This window comes from Mastacembelus armatus, chromosome 8 (genome assembly GCF_900324485.2).
Source record: "Mastacembelus armatus chromosome 8, fMasArm1.2, whole genome shotgun sequence".
Taxonomy (NCBI): domain Eukaryota; kingdom Metazoa; phylum Chordata; class Actinopteri; order Synbranchiformes; family Mastacembelidae; genus Mastacembelus; species Mastacembelus armatus.
This window is the reverse complement of record NC_046640.1, coordinates 15,891,998-15,907,491: the sequence shown is the minus strand read 5'-3', so window position 1 is coordinate 15,907,491 and position 15,494 is coordinate 15,891,998. Positions and strand designations below refer to the sequence as shown.

Below are 15,494 nucleotides of genomic sequence, written 5' to 3'. Positions count from 1 at the left end.
GGATCCAGAGTGACTGAGGTCTCCCATTTGGGACGTCCAGGGTCCAGATGCAGAGGGACATGGTCAGCAGAGTTAGTTATCCAATCATATATGGAGGATTGATGGTGTTCAGTGCTGAACTAGTCTATGAATAATTTTCAAACACTGGCGTCTTTTCTGCGCCTATGTGTCTGTATTTGTGCTTCTAATCGTTTGTGTTTTCATTCCTGTTTTATGTATTTTAGTTCATTTTAACAATGTTTTATCTTTAATTTAATTGATTTTATTCTGGTTCGGCTTGTTTGTTTTAAAATAATGTTGTCATAATGTTGTCAGGACACTGACCTGCCTCTGTGTACCTAATGTGTAAATGTGTTTTCTAAAACCCACTTCCTGTCATGCAGGTTCAAACACATTATTTAAGATCTTCCATGTTTTGGTCACAAAGCCACATACACACATCACAGAAGTAGATTAAATGAACCCAAGAAGAGTCATTTTTAAGCCCCATCACAGCTAAACTCCACCTATGACCATGGCTCTAGACTCACAGTGTAACCATAATTAATTCAAATGTAAAGATCACTTGAGTAAATAGATTGTCCACCTTAGATCAGTTGTACACTCTGAACAAAAATCTGTCAATGGTTAGTGATTTGGGTCACAGAAGTTTGCAGGCTGGTTGGAGGGAGACTGCTGCACCATAAAACATTCCCATTTTAATAAAACCACAAAAGGTTCAACTTTATGAGCGTTTTAAATCAATGTCTGTTGCCAGTGTCCTCATTCACCAGGACATCATTTCTGGAAATGAAACTTAACTGTTCAGATTGTCAGATGTTTCATTTCCCTCTATTTCTACATATTTCAACAGGTCAAACCGAAACTAGGGATGAGTAACATCCATCATGCAATATCCACTGTCTTAATTTCTTATTTATTTTAAATCTTTATTGATGCTGTTAATTGGACCTTAGCAACCAATTTCGTTTTATTCTTCATTGCAAATACTGACTGGAATGACAGTAAATTCCTTTGAATCATGACAAATTTCTCGTTTTATGGCTCCTGTTAGAAATTTTTACTTTATGCATGTCATTACAATGTGTTACATAAAACACTAAGAATAAAAACTTATAAGTAGTTTTAAATCAGAGGCTGAAGTCTGTTGGCAGTTTCCTCATTCACCAGGACATCATTTCTGGAAATGAAACTTTAACTGTTCAGATTGTCAGATGTTTCATTTGCCTCCATTTCTAAACATTTCAACAGGTTAAACCTAAACTACTCTGAGTAAACATTTCTCTTTTTGTGTCTCATTAGATATTTTTATTTTATGCAAGTCAGTACAATATTTTTTTCAGATAGTAAGACAAAACTGACATTTATCATAAATTTCACAGCTAAAGGCAAGTAAATGTTAAAAATAAACAGGAAATAAAAAACAGAGCAAACCTTGCAGAAACATTTTCAGAGGGATTCCCTTATCAGTCCTCTGACTGTAATGTAGTAGGAAAGAATTAATGTTTATAGCAAAATGTTACATAAAGAACATATGTGTCATGTTCATTGTAGACACAAATACGCAAACATAGAAGCCATTACTTTGTAGTAAAACAGATTAAAACATCTAAAATTAATTTTTCTGCTCATCAACATTAACTAAACAACATTCTTCAAAATTCATCATCTATGTCAAATGCAGCCCAGAGTATGTTTTGTAATCAAGGCTCAAGCTTTTTCAGTAAAATCACCAAAACTGCAGTCTATCAACTGACAAACTACAATAAATTCATAAAACCTACTGAAAAAAGACCAAGAAACATGAATAGTAAATATTTTAAAAAATGATTAAAAACACAAAACCTCTGAGGCCTCATAGTGGCCTGGTGGCTAAGACCTGTACTATGTAAACTATAATGTTCCTGGTTTTGGGACCTTTGCATCCTCTCTCCTCACATATTCTCTCTGTTTCTGGACTATAATCAATCAACGGCATAAAATCTGTAAGTAATTACTAAAAAAGTAAAGTCATAGAAAACATCAAAACAACAGTCAAAGCAAACAGGGATAATAACTTGACAAAAACAGTTGAGATCAGATCCTCAGCCTCAGGCCTGCAGGGACATTTAGTGGGTAATTCCTGCTGTTTCTCTCTACTCAGCCAACCTGGAACATCCACCAGAGATAAACATTCAAACATGATGACAAACAGAAGGACTGTCACATCAACCATTACTGAGCACTTGTCTTATATACACGAGGATCACAAAATCACATTGGAACATAAAATCATATGTTTGAAGAATTTGTTTGGATAATTTAGGTTTCACTCAGCTCATAATCAAGGCCCTTTACATATATTGTGTAGACATTTAAACACACGTTTTACCCTGTTACTGAGATTTCATGATCTTCACTGTCTTTCAGTTTATGGTAGCACCTCTTCACCATCTCAAGTTCTCTTGACACATCTAAAAACATAAACAAAAGCATACTGATAAAAATAAGAATTGTCATTTATTAAGTTCACTAATATATTTACACAGTTTCTTAATGATTCACATAACTGCTTTAATTTAGATTTGATCTCTTTACCTGGGATTGAGGAATCATCCGTCTTCAGTGACTGCTCAATTGATTCCATCAGGGTTGTCTCCAGTCTTTGCAGGATTTCCTCCTAAACAGCATCAGAATCTTTATCATTTATTGCTCACTCTGTATTTATTGAATCACACATTTTACTGTTTAAATGTGTTTACAAAGAGCGTCTCAGACTGGGCTGATAAAATGATCAACGGCTACAAATAATTATGTTTTGTTTATTCCTAACTGCACATTTGTGCAGGACTTTCAGAAGGATAATGTTTCAAAAGGTTTTTTAGTGAGACATAATCCACTTGAATATCAAAACGTCATCTAAGAGATGACCTGTAATCCTGGAAAAGGAAAATGTGCAGCACAACATATTTTACTAAACCATTGCTGTATTTGTATTTTAAAGTGTGACAAACCTTCAGCTTATTAAGGAGGTACAACATAACAGCTTTAGCCCTCTCAAACATCCTGTTCTTTTCATCATGGACATGTTTCTCAAGAGTTTCCCTCATGTTGCCCAGTGTGCCCTTTCCACTAAAAGCTGCTGCTTCTATAATAAAACAAAATTGTTGTCAAACTTAGATTTTCTGTACAATTATAATAAATGTGTATTATTATAGTGTCAGCTTGTATATGTCAGGGTCTTCTTTTGTACTTTTATAGCATTCCTTCATGTATTCTTCGATTGTGTCTGTCAGACTGTTGTAGATCGTTTTCTTGCGCTTCCTGATGGTTCTGTTGAGTTTTGTCTTAAGTTTTTCTTCCTTAGAGAGAAAATGAAGTATTGATAAACATTTTACATAGATCAAGTTATTACAAATAAGGCTTCACTTTTCAGTGTCAACATTTCCTGCGCTGATATTCTTCATATGCAAAGTTTATAACAGCTTTGTAGGAGCCAAATTGTTCATTTCCTTTGTTTTGCACATTTATATAGTACTGTGCAAACGTTTCACACAATAAAAGTTGACACTTCCAAATGCTCAGTAAATAGAAAAAACTGAATCAAATCAGTATTTTAAACATCACCAATCCTCCTTGCACACAGCTCTTCTATTTACTTGTCCACAAATCTTGGAAAAAATGAGTCTGTTGTAAATTTAAGATTCTCAGTGTCTTCTGTCTCTCTATATAATCCCAGACTGACTCCCTGATGTTGACATCAGAGCTCTGAGTCATTATCTGTTACACTTGGTTGTTTTTGTTTAACACTTGGTGAGTTTGGAGTCATAGTCATGCTATTGTATTAATTCAGGATGCCTTCTTGATAGTACAATTTTGTGTCATAAGAATCTAAACATTTAAATTGCCTGAAACATTTGCACAGTGCTGTACATGTATATGTTAATCTCATTCGGCTGAAGTCTCACTGACAATACATGAATGAAAAGGATGTTTCTATTCTCATTTTTTACCTCTGTCTTGAGAAACATCAGCTGCAGTTCAACATCTTTGTTCTGCTGAATCAGCTCCTCTGTACCAAGTGAAAACTTATTGATGACTCCATGGTACGGTCCAGATTTTCCTTCATTTCTGTGATGTTAACACAATGAAATGTTTCATGAAGGTAGCACTGTCAGGTTTGTGTTTTAATAATGTATTTTCTATACATTCTGTATTTGTGAAGTTAGACAGTAAAATATAGTCTCATTCTCCAGAGTTCAGAAAATGAGCCAACACTGTGTTTTATGTCTAATTAAGTCATTTCTTACGGGAAGGTCTTCCTGAATTTCTCATCAATGCTGTCAGTCAAGTGTGATGATAACTTGGCATTCAGGTTAATTTGCTTCTTGTTTTTTGACTTGTAGGTGCCATCATTCTCAACGATACACTTCAATGTCCTGTGAAAACCCTTATTCTTTTTCTTAGACTAAACAGAAAAAAACATAGTGAAACACATTTGCATCCAAAGTGAAAAACAAGCTGCTTTAATCAAATGATTGTTTAAGTACCCTAGGATATATGATGGACCTCAAGTTTCTTTCACATGAACGTTTTGATTTTTCAACCCCTTCAGTGAGGCATTTTTCAAAAGTCTTATTAGCCTCTTCCATGGATTTTCTCACTTCATCAAGTTCATTCCTGATTTCTTCTTCAAGCTGTCTGCACACAGCTGCTTTTTTGTCAGCCTGGAATCAAAAACATATTTAATATTTGTGGCAATTAAACTACAGAGTAAACACTAACTGACTGAGCTTCTTTCAAGTCACCGTTTCTTTCTTTCTTTCTGAATCTCTGTTATGATATTCTGATATAATGTGACAACTCTAATAAATGCATAAGTAAACTACATTATGAAAATCATGAACATAACTGACATTAAATGTGGACCATTTCAGTATTGTTAAAACAATAAAACAATTCAAGACAATGAAAGTTATTTATATTAATTATTTCAATGTAGTTTTCTGTGACTATCAATGAAAATTAAAACAATTCAAGAGAGTGAATATTGTATTAAAACTTCATTTTACCACCAGCTGACTTTTAGTCCCCTGCATCAAAGAGAGAATCCCATGAGCTCCAGACACATAGTTTAATGTCTCTGAGTGACAGTCATTGAGATTTTGCAGAAAATCCTGAAGTTTGGGTATTTCTGTAAAAAAGTGCAGTTTGTACATTACATATACTGCAATGTCATCTCACGTCCAATTAGTCTTAAAAAACAAATTATGTATTTGAGGTATATAGTTATATATATATAGTATATAGTGCTATGGAGACTTCACCTACCAGTGTCATCTGGCTCTAGACGTTTTTTTTTCAGAAACTCATGGGAGCTCACTGTGAACACTTTGAAACATTCATCACTGAATTGTTTCTGGACAAAAAAGAGTCAGTGTTAAGGTAAGACTTACAGTTACATATATATTTTCTGTTATTCCTTATAACTCACCTTAACCTTGTTCCGTTTGTTTAATACTTTGATCATTTTTTCCTTGACTTGCTTGTTTCTGTCAACTATGCGAGCACGAACTTCAGATGGTGACCTACAAGAAAAGATTTGTGTCAAGTGGCAGCTCACAACATTTGCAGCACTGAAACCTGAAATTCATTCCAACATTTGTTTCACAGTCCTCTACAAATAAAAGCCCAGTAATCTTTTATGAAACCCATACTGAAAAGTAAAATATTTTGAGGATCACTGATGTCAAAGGTAATTTTCTGATTATTAATTTTCTGGTTATGTTTGTTTAGAAATTTGAAGTTTTATTTATAGCACTGTGAAAAAGTATGAAGCACTTTAGACATTTATGCCTCACACCTAGAAATGTGATCATTTGTAGGAAAGCTCTGCAGTTGTAATGGTTTCTTGGTGGGTTGTGTCAGTGTCTTATCTAGATCTTTACTATGTACCTTTGACATCTTCAAATACTTACTGATCATCTAACTCATCAATAACATCAGTCTTGGTGCAGATAAAGTGAATGCGCTGACACTCGCCACCATTTCCCATGAGGCTGCTGGCACTTTCCAGGATGTCCCAGGCTTCTTTCTCTGATGCTGCTCGAGTCATTCCAGTCACAATCCACACTGTAGAGCAACTTCCAACAAGCTGAGTGAACATATCAGCAAGTTACTAATGGGTTAATAATTATCAGTGGTTTGTAACAACATTTTATTTGTTGTCAAATAATGAAACATCTATAATTCACAGTGGTTTACCTCTTTCCACATTGTGTCTCTGCTCTTGTTACGGTCCCCATTTCCAGGAAGGTCCACAAGTGTGACATGCTGGAGAAGATCATTCTGAGGCACCCTGACAGTCACACACTTCACTAGTGGCCAATACCACCTCTTAATGTTTTTGTCTGCTTCCGTTATTGAGCTACCCCTGGTGTATTTGACAAGTTCTGCAGACAGCTCTTCAGCCTGGAATAAATAAACAAAAAGTGAGGAGCTGGAAGGCTATTTCATTTGTATGAGTATTCAAAGTGATTGCTTGTATAAATAATTAGAAGAAGGTGAGATTAAATGGAAAACCCCTTTAAAACAGTAAAATGGAAATCAACATAAATTATTACAATAATATCAATAAATAGTGAACTGTGCACCCAAAGTGAAGACATAGTGAACAATACATTTGAAGATTAGATTAAAACATGACAGTGCCTGGGATTATACTGCTCTTATTTTCACATCTGCTTCTATTACTGTTTTAACTAAACAAACTGGAATGGCCAGAATGAAAACTTCAGTAATTGAAAATTATTAAACATGTATTATAGAGACAGGTAATGTAAGCTTTTCCATAAGTTACTTACTGATTTACATGTCAAAATCTTCTTAGTGGAATTCAGAACTTCTGAAATATCTTTGTAATTTTCTTCCTTGAGGAGATCATCTGCAGATTTGCCCTTCCATTCTTCTCCATACAAGGCTGACAGCTTTTCCCCAAAGTCATGACCATCATCATCCTCATCATCATCATTATGATCATCAGCATCATCATCATCTTCTTCTTCTTCTTCATCTTCTTTTTCTTCTTCTTCGTCCCTTTCCTCACCAAGATATTGAATCATGGACCACAACTCATCTTTCCACTCCTGAAAATCAAAAAGGAGAAAAGTTTAACTCAGTAAGATGTAGAGTACACCAGCAACTGTATTTCTGCAGCTACATCATAACTTTTCAACCAGCGTCAAGTCATCATAAACATATTTAGCTCATTTTACCTCTCTTGTCATGAACTCAATCTCTGCCTCATACGTTGAGCTGTGCACATTAGCCTCTACTTTAATCATGATTGAGGTACATGCACTGACACTTCCAGAGGGCAAAAGCTTCTTCTCTCCAATGATGGCATTTATCAGAGAGCTCTTTCCAGCCCCAGTTTTACCAAAGACACCAACCAGCTCCCTCTTGTCTGTCTCCAACTCCCTGATTTTAATCCTGTTGCACAAAGAGTTTAAATCTGGGTTAAATGATTCATTTGGAAAATATACAAATGCTGAAGAAAGTGTCAAAATCAAGAAAATGTCTTTCTATGAACAGGTGCTCACAAGTATAATTTAAAGCAACTAATGAATATTTTATATGAGCAATATCTCTAATGAGTGTTACACAGAGAACACTCATAAAGCAAGATGCATTTCAGAAAGAAATATTGAAGCACCAGGTATTTGTGTCACAAAGCTGGTAACAGCAGGACCTAAAACTGCAGTGCTGAGAAACTGAAAATACAAATACAAATCTATAGATTGAATCAGTTCACTTTTAAATTGTGGCTCAGTTTGAAATGAGCAAATGTGGGTCTAGGCTTTGTTCTCAAGTATAATGAGAAAGTATTTTAAGTTCATAACTGTTTTGCTTTGGCTTTCTGACTGGCCATGTATCCATGACAAACACAGCCAAAACTTTACTAATTAGAGTCTTCATGCCTTAATTATGAAGAAAAACATGATTTATTAAAAATGAGGTCAAATAAGTAAAATACTGAAAAATGCATAAAAAGTGACTGAAATAAGTGAAATGCTCAGAAATCTAGACTGGGCAACCAGATATCCAAGTTTCATTAACTTATTCAATTATTATTATTATTATTAGCAGGATTTAAATATGAGACAGGGTGATATATAATTGGATAGCTGTATAGGTACAGTAAATATAGTCTGTCTTGTCAGTTAGGAAGCCCAACTGACTTTGCAATATAAAAGATGATGATTTGTAAAGATGATAGTGCAGCTTGTGCAGAGAGCCCTGCTGGGTTTGTATTCCTTATTCCCACATTGGCTCTTTTGTTTTGCCTACAATTGGACAGCTTTATAGGCATCAGATAAGTCAATATACACTGTGTTTTTGTGAAATGGTCTCTTTTAGTGAAACCAGCCCCTGGTCAGGAGCAGAATCAGGCAGATACAACAAAGAATAAGAAATATGTAAAACCTAACACTTACTTCAGGAATTCATTGAGCCTTGTGGTGTTTTCTTTAGGCAGTTTCTGACTGATGCTATCCACAATTTTTGTCACATAAGAACGTATGATGTTTTCTATTAAAAAAATAAAAGTTTCTTAATAATTACTCAGCAGGAATCTTTAACCAGTGTATCCAATTAATGCATAATGAGGTGTTGTGATATACAAACAATAGTGAAAAGAAAATTAAACTAAGGCATTTTAACTTTTTAAAGCCAATTTAGACATTCATATTGCTGCTATGGATTCAAACTATACTATTATGACATATAACATACAGTATGACATGTCTACTTTTGACTGTAACATTTAACGATCAGCCAGTTAATTAGATTTTCTGTGGACATGTAAAATTCAGTTACAAATTTCTTTATGAATACGCTTTGGACATATGTTTGGTTGTAGTTTGCAATTGTTTAGAAAGAAATATAAATACCTGGGCTTATTTGTTGTCGTTTACTTGGTGGTGACTGACATTTGCTGGGCACATCCTGATGATCCACCTTTCTCTTTCCTTATTATTTTTTATACATCAAAAATTAAATCAAAAGGAAATTAGCTGCATGTCTCTCAATCTTGCAACTCAGTACACGAAATATAATTGTTTTCCCAAAGCAAAAATTACTCTTAAAAACATCAATGAACACTACATGTAATTCAAGTTACTGTGTATCTCACCCTTAGCACTTATTGCGCTGGTAGATGGTAAAACCTGAGGATGAACATAAATATGTCCACTTATACTGTATGTCCACAATTTATACAGTGGGTACGGAAAGTATTCAAACCCCTTTAAATTTTTCACTCCTTGTGTCATTGCAGCCATTTGCCAAAATCAAAAAAGTTCATTTTATTTCTCATTAATGTACACTCAGCACCACATCTTGACAGAAAAAAACAGAAATGTAGAAATTTTTGCAAATTTATTAAAAAAGAAAAACTGAAATATCACAGTCATAAGTATTCAGACCCTGTGCTCAGTATTGAGTAGAAGCACCCTTTTGAGCTAGTACAGCCATGAGTCTTCTTGGGAATGATGCAACAAGTTTTTCACACCTGGATTTTGGGATCCTCTGCCATTCTTCCTTGCAGATCCTCTCCAGTTCTGTCAGGTTGGATGGTGAACGTTGGTGGACAGCCATTTTCATGTCTCTCCAGAGATGCTCAATTGGGTTTAGGTCAGGGCTCTGGCTGGGCCAGTCAAGAACGGTCACAGAGTTGTTCCAAAGCCACTCCTTTGTTATTTTAGCTGTGTGCTTAGGGTCATTGTCCTGTTGAAAGGTGAACCTTCGGCCCAGTCTGAGGTCCTGAGCACTCTGGAAGAGGTTTTCTTCCAGGATATCTCTGTACTTGGCCGCATTCATCTTTCCTTCAATTGCAACCAGTCGTCCTGTCCCTGCAGCTGAAAAACACCCCCACAACATGATGCTCCCACCACCATGTTTCACTGTAGGGATTGTATTGGGCAGGTGATGAGCAGTGCCTGGTTTTCTCCACACATACCGCTTAGAATTAACGCCAAAAAGTTCAATCTTGGTCTCATCAGACCAGAGAATCTTATTTCTCATAGTCTGGGAGTCCTTCATGTGTTTTTTGGCAAACTCTATGCAGGCTTTCATGTGTCTTGCACTGAGGAGAGGCTTCCGTCGGGCCACTCTGCCATAAAGCCCCGACTGGTGGAGGGCTGCAGTGATAGTTGACTTTGTGGAACTTTCTCCCATCTCCCTACTGCATCTCTGGAGCTCAGCCACAGTGATCTTTGGGTTCTTCTTTACCTCTCTCACCAAGGCTTTTCTCCCACGATCGCTCAGTTTGGCTGTACGGCCAGGTCTAGGAAGAGTTCTGGTCGTCCCAAACTTTTTCCATTTGAGGATTATGGAGGCCACTGGGCTCTTAGGAACCTTGAGTGCTGCAGAAATTCTTTTGTAACCTTGGCCAGATCTGTGCCTTGCCACAATTCTGTCTCTGAGCTCCTTGGGCAGTTCCTTCAACCTCATGAGTCTCATTTGCTCTGACATGCACTGTGAGCTGTAAGGTCTTATATAGACAGGTGTGTGCCTTTCCTAATCAAGTCCAATCAGTTTAATTAAACACAGCTGGACTCCAATGAAAGAGCAGAACCATCTCAAGGAGGATCAGAAGAAATGGACAGCATGTGAGTTAAATATGAGTGTCACTGCAAAGGGTCTGAATACTTATGACCATGTGATATTTCAGTTTTTCTTTTTTAATAAATTTGCAAAAATTTCTACATTTCTGGTTTTTTCTGTCAAGATGGGGTGCTGAGTGTACATTAATGAGAAATAAAATGAACTTTTTTATTTTGGCAAATGGCTGCAATGACACAAAGAGTGAAAAATTTAAAGGGGTCTGAATACTTTCCGTACCCACTGTATATACACAAAGAAACTACATGTCTGTGAAATCCTTACCTGAGCAGAATCTGCTGGTTCTTCCTGCTCCTGCTGACACAGATAAAAGTTATTCTGAATGGGGAAGGTTTTCTAAAATTTTACATTGACATTGAAAACATAATATTAGTATAATAAATGTCTTATTATTTGTTGCAAAGATTTTAACATCAATGTTTATGCTCCTGTCCCTGTAAGAGCATCTTTATTGAGCACAACATTACCTTTAATGACATAAGTTTCTCCTTGAATTTTGCTCGTGGTCCCACTTTTGGGATCAGTTCACTGATTTCTTGATCACGGAGACAGTAAAGACTTTCCTTGTCAATGCCTTCATCTACAATTAAAACAGATTCAGTTCAATCTTACTCATGCAATAAAAATGTTAAATTCAAAGTGAAGTTTATTTCATATGTGAAACAGCTGTGGTCATAGCTGTTCATTTAATTTTCAGGAGTATTCCAGGCTCACAGACCTAATAGAGCAATGATGAGCTGAGTATAATATATACACAGTATATAAGATTTATTTTGTTGTATTTCAACTATTCACCACTTTTTTGTCATAGTTTCTCATTGTTGTTACTGTATTATCTGTGCCCACCTGTCAGGATTCGTGTTCTGAGTTCCTGTTTTATGCTTTTATTTTGTAGATTCCTTTAGGATATGGTTTTGTTTTGTCTTTTTCCACTCTACTTTGACCCAATTAGTTGATTGTTTGCACCCATGCCTCGTTTGTGTTCTTCCCTTCTTATACCTTTGTTCAGTCACAGTTCTTTGCTAGATCATCTGCTCAACATGCTTTTGTCACGATCCCTGCCAGACATATTTTGATTACCGATTGCCCAGAATTGCCTTGCCCTTTTCCTTTTTGAGATTTTGATCATGGTTTTTGTTCTCCCCAAGTTTAAGTTAAGTATCTACCTCTGTTTTGTATGTGTTTTACAATGTCTCGTCTTCTTGTTTAGCTCCCTGGTGTTCGTGTTTAGTCCTCTTTGTTCATGTCTTAGTCTTGTCGTGTGTCTTCTGCATTGTCCCTTTAGCCTGTGTGCTAGTTTGTTTGTGGAGCCTGGTGCGTCCCCAAGATGTGTGTGACCCCAGACCTTCGACCCTTGTTTGCTTGTGTAAGTCTGGTGTGTCCCCTAGGTCTGTGTGAGCCCAGGCCTTTGACCGTGTTTGTTCCCCCCTTGGTGTGTGACCTTGACCCTCTTGTCTCATCTCCTTGGTTTGTGTTGTCTTGACCCTTGGCCTATGTACCTGTTTCCCTTTAGTTCTTTATGTTCATGTTTTGACTTTCTTGAGTTCTGTCTAAAATAAAGCTTCGTTTGAACCTTGAGTAACAGAGTGGGCAATCCTTGGTCCGATTCCTAACCCCCTCAGTACCAACCCTGACACCCATCACTGAAAAATGGTAACGATTTACCTTCAAATTTTTCTATCCACTGGCTGAGGCCCCATTCAGTTAACTTGCTACGAACAAACTCATCCATGTCCAACAGCAGCAACTGGAAGGTAGAGAAATAATCAATTCCATCAGTCATCAACATTTATGAGCTCCTTCATACCTTAAAGACCCCATAGTACCATATTATCCCAATAGAGCACTTCGCTCTCAGAGTGCAGGTCTACTTGTGGTTCCCAGAGTTTCCAAAAGCAGAATGGGAGGCAGAGCCTTTAGTTATCAAGCTCCTCTCCTATGGAACCAGCTCCCAGCCTGGGTTCATGTGGCAGACACTCTATACTTTTAAGGCTAGACTTAAAACCTTCCTGTTTGACAAAGCGTATAGTTGGGGCTGGCTTCAGGTAACCCTGAACCATCCCTTAGTTATGCTGCTATAGGCCTAGACTGCCCGAGGACCATCGGTGCACTGAGCTCCCCTACCCTAACCCCCCCCCCCCCCCCCCCCCCCTTCCCTTCCCCTCCCCTCTCTTCTCTCCTCCCACCTCATGTATATTCCACCATTGAATCTTACTAACCTTGTGCTCTCTCCCTCTCTCTGTTCTCTCTCTCTGTACCTTCTGCAGGTGTCCCTGGTCCTGGAGCTGTATATCACTGATGTGCAGTTACTGGTCCCACCAACCTCTAGTGTCTATTTGTTTGTTGCTGTTCTTTTCTCTCTGTTCTATCCACTCACCCCAACCGGTCGAGGCAGATGGCCGCCCAAACTGAGCCCGGTTCTGCTGGAGGTTTTTTCTTACGTTAAAGGGAGTTTTTCCTCTCCACTGTCGCCAAGTGCTTGCTCATAAGGGAATTGTTGGGTTTTTAGTTTTAGTTTTTGGAAAGTGCCTTGAGATGATTTGTATTGTGATTTGGCGCTATACAAATAAAATTGAATTGAATTGATGCAATTTATACTATGGATATATGACTCTACAAAATAAGTCTTTCCAGTTTAACTTCCAAAGTTAAGACACTGATAAATCTTGTAACTTTCATGCTTCTGTGGGTTAAACTTACAATTTAAAAAATCTATTCCAGACAAATGCTTTGTTTTTTCTCTCCTTAACTAAAGCCCTGGTCTCTGAAAAAATGTAATAAATTGTTTTATAATACACTGTAAAACCTTTAAGTACAGCTTCTCAGTATTTCACTTTACAATACAATTTAAAGTAAAATACATCAAATAAAAATACAACAAATACACAAAGATAAATATCAGACACCAGGGCAACAGACATCAGTGATGTATAGTGTGCACTCACACATCAGGATATCCAAACTAATAAATATTAATATTTGTCACTTTTGGACCATAAAAACTGCCAGAGAAAAACATCAGACACAGTTTAATCTGCCTGGATGTCACTTTTTATGCTGCAGATCAAAGGTGGGCAACCTATGTTCCTTAAGGGTCACTGCCCTGATTCTGTCAGTGTATACCTGACCTGCCCACTGCTGTGTTGCTGCTGTAGACAAATTAAACAAAATGCATTTAACATAGCATTTAAAGAAAATATCAGAATGACTAAAAAGACTTTTCACTGAAATAACAGTTAAAGTTCTACATGTGCACCACAGACTGAGCTGTGGATGTTGAAATGAAAAATAAAAAGCAAACACAGGTGGTGCAGCAACAAATTTCCTGTTCACTGTACGTCACAAGCTTGTGATTCTAATGCGTGGTCACCTAGCAACAGACACACCTAGCAAGAGACATGTAGTCACACCCGGAACAAGACAGACAGTCTGCAGAGAAGGGGGGCCACCTCTCCCCGAAGCACTTGGTGTTTTTGGCCCCACACATTATTTGTTTACAGCACCCGGCCACCTCCCCACACCGATCAATACTGATCCCACTGATTGTCCCATACTGAATTTTTTATTCTGTGTTTTCATAAAAGTCTTATTGTTATGCATTTTTGTTAAAATGAAAAAAATACAGTTGACTACAGTTTAACATTTTAATCAAACCTTTAAATAAATAACTGAACAAAGAACCACAGCAAGAAGTCGGCTCTTCTCGACAGGAGTCGGCTCTTCTCGACGAGAGTCGGCTCCTCTCGACAGGAGTCGGCTCTTCTCGTTTGCTACAGACTCATCCCTACCACATTTTCTTCGGGGACTGAGCACCATTAAAAGTCTGATACTGTGCAGACACAGGGGCTGCAGGACTACATTTCCTGTTCACTGCACTTTACAAAGTTTGGTCACCTACCAACAGGCACACCTTGAGGTGTTTAAAGACAGAAGTGAAAGTATGAATATCATTAATAAAATGGGTGATACTATAGAATTGGCGCACACACACACACACACACACACACACACACCGGAAGTCAGGCAATAAAACCTTCTACCACCCAAGTTGTGACTGGCTGGTTAACACTCTAAACTCACATGTTACAGGACTATATTTACAATCACAACCACTTAAAAACTGCTTTTCTTAACCGTTGGTTGGTTCTGCTGACTAAAGTTACATTTACTCAGCAAACACTCCCAAAACGAAATTTAGTGTTACACAACTTTCTCCAACTTTCTCCAACTTATTACAAACACCAACAAAACATTGACAGTCGACTCACAACCCAGTTAATGTTAGAAAAATTAGTTTCTGTCATACCTGTAGAAAATAAGGAGAGAGGAGCAAAGTAACGGTGTGTCCTGGGCAGAGGTTCTTTGTTCTGGTGTGGGCGGATCAATCTTTATACTGATACCAGCGTTGATATCGTTATTGGATCGATAGTACTGTGCCAGGCTCGATCTTTTACTTTCAGTATTACTTCAGTATGTTGCTCACTGAGTTGTCATTATAATTTATTTAGATTTAGCATTTTGATTATGCATTCACTGAAAATATGACACAATGCTGCTGTCCCCTACATGAAACTACATAAGCCTGTATCAGTATCAATAGTGGTATCATTGGTAACATTAGTCCTGTATTTTCTTGGTATCGGACCAAAACCAAATTTCGCAATCACACGCTTCATATTCGGAGCTGCGCATGCGCATGAGCTTGCAGCACCATCTATTGACGTTAAAGGGATATTACCTTAATGGAAAGTCTATGGTTGATGTCAGGGTAGTAGCTTTGTATCGACTTATAAAGTTGTGCGGTACACAGTGAAATAAACAATGTACCAAGT

The 15,494-nt window shown here is 37.3% G+C and overlaps 1 protein-coding gene across 2 annotated transcripts in view; it reads right to left on the bottom strand.

The window, feature by feature from the left end:
- Nucleotides 1-15,100, bottom strand: part of LOC113141530 (nuclear GTPase SLIP-GC-like) — a 69,485-nt gene extending 54,385 nt beyond the window's left edge. The window contains exons 1-22 of one of the 2 annotated variants that reach the window (XM_026326004.1): nucleotides 14,969-15,096; nucleotides 12,328-12,409; nucleotides 11,130-11,242; nucleotides 10,927-10,959; nucleotides 9,173-9,206; nucleotides 8,931-9,008; nucleotides 8,475-8,568; nucleotides 7,254-7,470; nucleotides 6,843-7,124; nucleotides 6,244-6,450; nucleotides 5,958-6,133; nucleotides 5,474-5,567; nucleotides 5,311-5,398; nucleotides 5,052-5,173; nucleotides 4,530-4,706; nucleotides 4,290-4,447; nucleotides 3,993-4,110; nucleotides 3,233-3,341; nucleotides 2,994-3,127; nucleotides 2,578-2,659; nucleotides 2,372-2,453; nucleotides 1,732-2,148 (exon numbers count right to left, since the gene is read on the bottom strand). In XM_026326004.1, coding sequence (XP_026181789.1) covers nucleotides 2,136-2,148; nucleotides 2,372-2,453; nucleotides 2,578-2,659; nucleotides 2,994-3,127; nucleotides 3,233-3,341; nucleotides 3,993-4,110; nucleotides 4,290-4,447; nucleotides 4,530-4,706; nucleotides 5,052-5,173; nucleotides 5,311-5,398; nucleotides 5,474-5,567; nucleotides 5,958-6,133; nucleotides 6,244-6,450; nucleotides 6,843-7,124; nucleotides 7,254-7,470; nucleotides 8,475-8,568; nucleotides 8,931-9,008; nucleotides 9,173-9,206; nucleotides 10,927-10,959; nucleotides 11,130-11,242; nucleotides 12,328-12,394 — 2,478 coding nt within the window. In that variant the 5' untranslated portion in view covers nucleotides 12,395-12,409; nucleotides 14,969-15,096 and the 3' untranslated portion in view covers nucleotides 1,732-2,135. Of the gene's footprint in view, nucleotides 1-1,731; nucleotides 2,149-2,371; nucleotides 2,454-2,577; nucleotides 2,660-2,993; nucleotides 3,128-3,232; nucleotides 3,342-3,992; nucleotides 4,111-4,289; nucleotides 4,448-4,529; nucleotides 4,707-5,051; nucleotides 5,174-5,310; nucleotides 5,399-5,473; nucleotides 5,568-5,957; nucleotides 6,134-6,243; nucleotides 6,451-6,842; nucleotides 7,125-7,253; nucleotides 7,471-8,474; nucleotides 8,569-8,930; nucleotides 9,009-9,172; nucleotides 9,207-10,926; nucleotides 10,960-11,129; nucleotides 11,243-12,327; nucleotides 12,410-14,968 lie in introns of those variants that run through there. The other variant, XM_026326003.2, reaches the window with a different exon arrangement.
- Between the last annotated feature and the right edge of the window lie 394 nt (nucleotides 15,101-15,494).